Raw genomic sequence first — 8,631 nt, forward strand, 5'->3', positions numbered from 1 at the left:
GACTGCACCAGTGGTGGCAAGTGAAGCATCAGTAGCCAGAGCAAACTGTTGGGTAATCTAGTACAAGGTGACCGACTACTTATACTAAGTGGAGAGGGTTAAGGGCAAGGCTACCGTACTGTAGGTAAGGGTAAAGGGGAAACGAAAAGGGTATAGGTACGCTGGCAGCAGAGCCTGATTAGTGATGGGAGGTCGAATGCGGAATGAGACCAAGAAATGTTGAAATGAACCAATGGTAAAGGATACAATGCACAGCACGCATGAGTCAGAGGAAAGATAAGAGCAGATAAGGAAAGCCACATTGGTGGCATGAGTCAGGATGAGTCATAGCCTGAAGGCACATGTGCACATTGGTGCAATAAGAGGGAGACGAGGGATGGGAACAGTCCTGAGGATCCGGTCAACAGATAGTCGGTAAAGGAGTATGAGCCGGAGGTAGGTGAGGACAAGGATGAAGGGGAAAAATGACAGGGGGGCCATGTAGCCGATGTTACTTGTAACAGTAGTGCTATATTGGAGTAGTGCGCTACAAATGCATGGTAGAAGTTGCAAAATCCAAGGAATGAGTGGGTTTCCTTCACATTAGTAGGTTCCGGCCAATTCTTGATGCCTTCAACTTTAGCATGCTACATCCCCACTTCTCCTGGATGAATGACCATCCCCAAATACTCTACTTCTCTTGCATTGAAGATGCATTTCTCTGGTTTGACAAATAGCTGCTCTTTGCGCAGGACATCCAAAACAATCTTGGTTCAGTTACGATGTTCATCCAGGCACCTCAACCTCACATGATCCCTACCTAATTAGGTTGTCATATACCCCCGGGAGTGGCAACCTAATTAGGTACGACTGCACCAAATACGCACACTGCCAGTAAATAGCTGAATAATGTTCAATATCTATACTTCGGCAAAACACCAGTGTGTCAGACTGTTTGGCGGGGCTCGGGCGTATGCAACCATTCCCAATTTAGAAGCTTACGCGTTGTTCATACTTCGGGAACGTCCGCACGTCTTGTGCTCACTGTCGTCGACGACGAGCTCGCTTCTAGGCTTAAATCACGTCTAAAATAGCTAGTTCTTTTTCTAAAAAACACGATAAAATCATTCATTGCTTGTAGATATAAGGGCTATACAAAAAAGCAAGGAACTAGGTATAGTATATATCTAGAGGACGGAGACAATGTGAGGGTGGAGTGGGGCATTGGCAGAGGCATTGGGAGATGGATGTCTCCAGTGCAGCACTAGATGGTGTTGTTGAGTTGGGGCTCGTTGTCACCAGTGTCGTTGGCTGGGGCATTCATCCTCTTCCGAGGTCCACGCTTGACACCCTTGTCTGATCGTTCCTTCCGGGCCTTCTTTGGCACGTGTATAGCATTGCCATTTGCTGCGGTTACAACGTTGATGGCCGCAATTGGCACTGTACGCTGGTGAGAGGGTGCCACCTGAGATTGACTGTCTGGAGTCAAGGAGGATGTCAAAGGTGAATCATCGTCATTTGAAGGGACAGAAGACTGAGTGCTTGCGGTCGGTATCGTGTTCTGGAGCCCTCCGTCCTCTCCCTCATTTTCATTCCTGTTGTGCAGTGCAGCCTGAAAGTATTCCTCTTCCCACTTCTCAAACTCGGTATCACTTAGCTTGTGAAACCTAGTGGCACCAGAATCCCATGCAGACTTTAGGACAGATATTTCAGTCCGCGAATTGATGTCCCCAGGGCAGCAGAATTTGCCGAGTGGCCAGTTTTCAACAATGATGCGATACTTCGCAGTGATGTGGTGGTCGAAGTTATGATAATACATACGAGAAACTCTCTCAGGGGCGGCAGCAAGTTCTTCTCAAAATTGAGACGAATACATCAAGAGAGCAGCAAAAAACACGTACGAAGTTTCTTGAAAATTAGCTCCCCGGTAGCTTTCTTGAGGTCGAGAGTCTCTTGTAAGTAGGTTTTAGCCACACCTGTGCAGCGTGTATTGCTCGTTAGTTGCACTGCAATAGACGAGGCCCATAAGCCTTACCTGGAATGCCAGCAATGGAAAATGCCTCTAGTCTTAAAGCAACATCCATTGCGCTAACTTTGAAACACGCATCAAAAAAGTCCGTGGTGCGCGAGGTTTGAAATATGTGTGGTTGGTTGAAGTGGTCAGTAGTAGAGTGTGTTGCGATGAAAATAATCTCAACTCCAGTGCGGGCATTCAGAGCGCGAGCCTGTCAATAGAATTTTGTGCATCAGAGGGGATATATCACTGGATAAGCAAAAGAAACAAAATATGTACCTCGCGGTCAATGGCCTCCACTGACCTTTGACAATCATGGAAGGCTTCCAGGGGGACGTTTCGAATGGCAAGCTTCTTCATTTCACGGTGATCTTCCAAATCCTTGACAGCGGCTTGAGTGGCATCCTCCTGCTCACTTTTTGACATGGAATTCCACCGCTCAGCAATTCCACGAGCACATTGTGCTGCTTTCAAGGGTGCAATGCCAGGTGCTCGTTCTACGGAAAAAACTATGTATCAGTGAGTGGAACTTCCAATGTAGCAGTTGCCCATACCATCATTGATCTGTTTGACTTCTTGTCGACAAAATGTGTTCCATCGATTGATGCCACGAGATGACTGGGCAATGCGTGAGTGCTGCATTATCTCCTCATAGTAGTACTGGACACTATGCCCACTAAATTGAGCATGCAATTTATCTGCTTCATGAAAGACAACGTTGCGAGCAGCTTGGAGGGCGCTTGAGTATGAAATGCGATGAGCTTGCCTCTTCTCCTTCAGTACTGCTTTTTCGGCTGCGCTGCGCTTGTATCGTCGTTTTTCACGGCGACGCCAAGGTACTCGAGGTTTATTGGTTGTAAGTGCCCACATTTTGGGGGCATAACGGCTGACTTTGCTCGAGCTCGTTTGTTTCACCATTATCAAGGGCGATGAGGTTGCTAGTAAGAATGGTCGGCTAGTTTTTTCGGCTAGTCTTACGGATGTTAGCGTCATGCAGCACACGTGACTTTTAGAGACAAACATATGTCGGGGACATGGAAATCGTAGGGGAAAAAACAATGTACATGAGTTAGGATTCATTGTCTCCAGTGATGATAAACCACAACCACCGAGCCTCTGCAACAGGAAGGCCTCTACTTGACAGATTATTGACAAACTGTTGCCCAGACATACTAACATCCAGGGCGTGCTGAATGCAGAGGAGGGCACGAGAAGAATAACCATGGGCCTCAAGATAGCTATCAGGTATATCGCCAAAAGATGGGAGGGGTGTATCATCAGCAGGAGGTGGGCTATAGAGTGTTGATTGAATACCGCTCAATTCCCGCATGTACTGGTACACCCGCACTGGTGCATTTGAGGATGTAGCGAGAGATGGGTGATTGTCTGCCAGGGTCCTCCAAGCACGTGGTCGTCGAGGTGTGCTGGTATTAAAAGCAAGCGCTATTTGACTGACTGATAAGTGGTAGAGTAGAAATCCATGGAAAAACTTACGAGGGGCGGAAGATTCACCCAAGATCGAACTGACAGTTGAAAGAAGCTTCTTTGGAGGGTCGAGGGAGAGATTTGATACTGTAAATGACCATCAGATAGACATCAAGAGCTGACAAGACATAGATCATACCCTCGACAACAGGTGACTCTACAACCTTCTCTTTCATGAGACCTATCTTGCTGCCAATGGGTCTGCCATCAATACACTTTCCTTTCATGATCATCCAAGCGACAGCATCCGTGAAAGTTTCGAATTTCTTGTACATTGGACTGCGATATCCAGACACCAGTTGGTGGCAATCTTTCCTAGAAGCAGATGCAATCTATCATTATTTTGATAGATAATTGGACGCACCACTTTGTGTAGATACCAATCTCGTGTCCCCTCAATACTCCATAGAAGCCCTGAAGTGTGCCCTCCCAACGTTCCTTCTGAAGCATGCCTTGTGCAGCATCAGAGTCCATAAATGCGCGTTGTCTTGTTACTTAAGGGTCTTATATGAAAGTTGTGTATAATGACAACACAATTATACACGGTGAAGACTTCTTGCCAGTCCTTAAGTCCACGGTCTCCGACTTTTCTACTTTGTGGGAGGTAACGTGGTGAGTTCTTGGGAGGATTTAGTTTGTTGTCCTCTTCTTGTGTAGTCTTATACGAAGTTGTTGTGGAATGTTCTGTGTTCTGGATAAATTCGTTAGGTTTGTTTCAGCCTAGTAGGTTGTGTTTCAACCTATGAAAGTCTGTTTCAACTTTGTCGTCCTTAGATGTGTCTCACTTTCCGTTGAAAGGGAGAGTCTTATGAATACACGTAAAGCTTAGAATGAGAGCTGTTCAATGGTTATATAGTCAACCCCTGTAAGGTAGTATATAACCTAGAGTAGAATAACGATAATGAAAGTTATATAGTCGACCCCTGTAAGGTAGTATATAACTTTAGAATAGATAATGATATCTTAGATTACCTCAAGGCACTTATATTGGCCTGCACTTTAAGTCTTAGTGGTCTCACACGGTTTGAGATAAGAGTCAAGTGGGAGGATTGTATTTCATGGGTGAAAATGGGGTCCTTTTATACCTTTTGGGAACCCCCTTACTAAGCATGATTAATCAGATGGATTGGTAAGAATGTGGCTTACAAACCAGGTGATGAATCAGCTTATTACTAAGTACATTACAAATACAGTGTAATCTTACAAAGAAATTAGAAACCATGACAAACCATGACTAAACATGTTGAGTCATGTTAAATGTTGTTACAAAGCATGGCCAATCATGACTAAACATGCTGAGTCAGCTTAAATAATGTTACAAACCAGAATATTTCCCAGTCACATGATGTGATGACAAATAAAAGCTGGTGGCTGAAAGAAGCCAAATACAAATAAACAGTCAGAAATAAATAGAGATACAAAACTTGGTGGCTGAAAGAAGCCAAATAAAAATAAACAATGAGAAATAAACAGAAGGTCACATGCTTGATACAAATACAAGGTAAAATAAGCCTGTAAAGTGAGAAATAAAATACAAGACAATGACATAAAGGAAAAATAGGGAGGTAACTTAGTGACAAAGGGCTAGACAGTCTCTCATATCTTCCTTATCACTCTCTATATATATCTGACATGGTATGAATCACATACCATGCATGACATCCACCCCGGACAAAAAATCGCAACTGTCCCCAGTTGAAGGGTAGGTCATGACATTTTGTTAATTGTGATGTTGTTAACTCCTCCATCTGTTTTCTGGGTTGACAAGATGGTGACATTCATCTAGGAGTCTGAAAATTTCGAAGTATACTGCACATGTAGGACATATTTGTGATAATGCTTCCTGGTAATTATGATCCCAGAAGTATATCATTTGATTGTAATGGGTTCTGATATCTTGAAAAATAAAGTCTTCGTGAAGTTTATTGCAATCCTCTAACAAGATGTCAAATAAACTTGCAATGTTTTGTTGAATTCGCTTCTCTATAGTGGAGTCTTTTCCATTCATGATGTGATGTGTTTTGTTATTTGTCCTCTGAGAGGAAAGAAGTATCTGAATCTGATCCTGATGAATTTTCCTCATAGTATTGATCATTGTCAAGAGTATCTGCAATTGTTTGCAGAGTAGGATCATTTCGGCTTATATATGGAATTAGTCTAAAGGAGGCTACACCACGTCTAGACAGAGTTCCATTCATTTCTTTTAGAATGTAGGATCCACCTTTGGTTTGTCTCTCAACAACAAAGGGTCCTAAGTATCGTGGTTTTGTTTTGCAATTCAGTTCTTTCTCAACTTGAGTATTTCGGACTAGTACAAGATCACCTGGTGCAAATGATTTTATGTGCATCCTCAGATGATATTTCTGTTCAAACTGAAGCTTGGACTTAAATCTGGCCTTCTTTAATGTTTTAGCGGCACGTCTCAAGTCTTCAGGACGTCTTTCGATTTGGCGTATTCGTAATGTGAGGAAATCAACAGGATTCATATTCTCGTGAAATCCATCAACAAGGAATGTTGCTTCACTAAGGTCAAAAGGTAGAACAGGATGGACTCCATGTAATAGGTAGAAAGGTGAGAATCCAGTTGCACGGCTTGTGGTAATGTTTTCGGCAAAGAGTGCCTGAGGAACCTTCTCAGGCCATCGTGAGATGTGCTTTTCACAACTTTTTACTATTGCTTCTCTGATATTAAAGTGTCCACGTTCAACTACCCCATTTGCTTGTGAGTTGTAGGGCGAGATTTGAATCTGTGGAATGTCCACTTGTTGAAGTAAATTTTGGAATGCTCCCTTAACTTCGGAGCCATTATCGGTAACTATCTGTCCTATTGCTCCATATCGGCAATACAAGTCTTCCCAGAAAAACTTGGCCATAGCTTTGGCAGAGGCAGATCGTAATGCTCTTCCTTCTACATATCGTGAAAGATCATCTCGAGCTAACACTAGATGCTTCATACCATTCCCGGCAGGCATCTTGAGTATGTCAATGTAGATCTTTGTGAAGATTGTGGCAGGTGTAGAGACTGTGATAGGTATGTGCATTTTCTTGGTGCTTCGAATCTGACAATCATGACAAGATTGTACATGGTGCTTAACATCGGTATACATATGTGGCCAGAAGAATCTGTATCGAATAGTCTCAAAGGTAGACTGTACTCCTTTGTGACCTAAATCTTCATGTGCTCCTGTCAGTATAGACAGTCGTTTATCGGGGTCAAAAATAACAAGTAAAGGGGGTCTATCTGGTAGACGCTTGTACATCTTTCCCTTTTGTACGAAGAATCGAGTTGTACGCTTGACAAATTTCTTGCGTTTAGCAGTACTTTCAAAACTTGGTGCTTCAAGTGTGGTAAGGAACTTGAAAATATCTGTCAAAGTCTGCTCTTGATCAGCAGCTGACAAGAATACGGATGGTAGGTTATTGGGATTATATGGATGTGCAGTGAAATTTGAGATTGATGTGAATAGGGCTATTTTGTATAACCAAGAGTCATCTTCAGGGATAATCTCTTCGTCTGAAGCTAGAGGGCATCGAGATAAGCCATCAGGCCCTCTGAAACTTGTTGCTGGTACATGGTGAAGTGTGAAATCAAATAGGAGAATTCCTTGAATCCATCTATTGATTGTAGCATTTGGTTGTAGGTCGGGCTCATTAAGCATGCCTTTAATATATTTTGCGTCAACTTCAACATGGAGGTTCTGAACTCCAATGATGTGAAGTCTGTAATGTCGAAGTGCTCTGAACAGTCCATACAATTCTAACTTGGGCTGAGAGTATCGTGACTCTGCATCCCCCATAGGTAAAGAACCATATCGTGCTGGTCGTCGTCGTCCTTCATCATCTATTTGTGAAAGGATGATTCCTACAGCTATGAAGCTGGAATCGACTGATAAATATACAGGATTTGAGGAAGTATAGTCAATGCTTCTCATTGCTGGTGCTGAACATATACGTTCCTTCAAAGTTTCGAAAGAAATATCTTGCTTCTCTCCCCAAATAAAAGGGGCATCTTTTTTCCAAAGTTGGGTGATAGGTTTTGCTAGTTCAGAAAATCCTAGTATCCAAATACGAACTGTCCCACAAAGTCCCATAAATCCTCGGGCTTCTTTAACCGTAGTGGGGATTGGCCAGTTAAGAATTTTTGACACTTTCTCAGTATCAGGTAGTCTACCTTCTGGAGTACAGCGCTGTCCTACGATAAGGACGTCTGGAAGGCAACACTGAATTTTTGTAGCGGAGAATGTTGCACCTACGTCTTTTATACGGTGCATGATACGGTGAACATCATTTGCATGTTCCCAAATAAATCGTCTAATCCCTGGGTTTTCTTCTAAGACCTTGGGATTACCTTCATTGTCAGGATAGATAGTCTTTGGACCTTTGACTGGAAGGTCATCTATGAAAACATTGGCTACATGTGGGATTTCATCCTGCAGTACAAAGCTGGTACATTTCTGAAATTCTGCAGGTGCATTTGTGTAGCCCATTGGTAAGGCTGTTAAGCGTAGCAGACCTAATGGTGTTAGGAAAGCTGTAAGATCTCTGCTTTCTGGGTGCATTTTACGTGCATCAAATCCCCAGAATAAATTGAATACGGTGTAACACTGAGCTCCTGCAAATGACTCTACAAAGTCATCAACTATAGGAATGAGACCAGCATCTCAAATAGAAATTTTGTTGAGAGGTTGAAGATCATGGACTAGTCTTAGTTTTCCATTCTTCTTGAGTACACAGAACCAGCGTGAACGGTACACAGATTGGCTTGGTTCATATACCCCTGTGTTAATCTTGGATTTGAGTAGTTCAATAACTTTCTGACGTATCCCAGGTGGGATAGGAATATTCTTATATTCCCAAGGTACATGAGGTACAGTGGGAATAATGTATGGGGTGAAATATGATTCTTTGAGAGTAACCCTATCAGTTTCTTCAAATGCTAGGGTTTCTTGATTTAAATTCATGATGTGTTGAAAAAGTTTTACTTCTTCAGGTAGTAGAAATCCTTTTGAATTTATCCCAAGGTCAACCATACGTTCATGAGTTAGACGTCCATTAGGAATAAATTCAGGAGGATGTGGAGTTAATGCTATTAAGTTTTGAAGTGGGTTATGAGGAAAATGACGATCTACTCTGGCTCCTTGAGGAAAAGTTCC

General features: G+C 42.8%; 2 protein-coding genes across 2 annotated transcripts; both read right to left on the bottom strand.

Moving 5' to 3' along the window:
- Positions 1–1,243: 1,243 nt before the first annotated feature.
- Positions 1,244–2,863, bottom strand: F5891DRAFT_944610 (uncharacterized protein; the record flags this gene model as incomplete). Its single annotated transcript, XM_041374573.1, has 4 exons — positions 1,244–1,830; positions 2,015–2,204; positions 2,273–2,490; positions 2,548–2,863. 4 exons carry the CDS (start codon positions 2,861–2,863, stop codon positions 1,244–1,246), a joined length of 1,311 nt encoding a protein of 436 aa, XP_041230415.1.
- A 199-nt stretch (positions 2,864–3,062) lies between these two features.
- F5891DRAFT_1184254 (uncharacterized protein) lies at positions 3,063–3,952 on the bottom strand (the record flags this gene model as incomplete). Its single annotated transcript, XM_041366406.1, has 4 exons — positions 3,063–3,436; positions 3,488–3,565; positions 3,618–3,793; positions 3,843–3,952. The coding sequence occupies 4 exons, from the start codon at positions 3,950–3,952 to the stop codon at positions 3,063–3,065; spliced, it is 738 nt and encodes a 245-aa protein (XP_041230416.1).
- Positions 3,953–8,631: the final 4,679 nt, after the last annotated feature.

Source organism: Suillus fuscotomentosus (assembly GCF_016647785.1).
Source record: "Suillus fuscotomentosus strain FC203 chromosome Unknown F5891scaffold_9, whole genome shotgun sequence".
NCBI lineage: Eukaryota > Fungi > Basidiomycota > Agaricomycetes > Boletales > Suillaceae > Suillus > Suillus fuscotomentosus.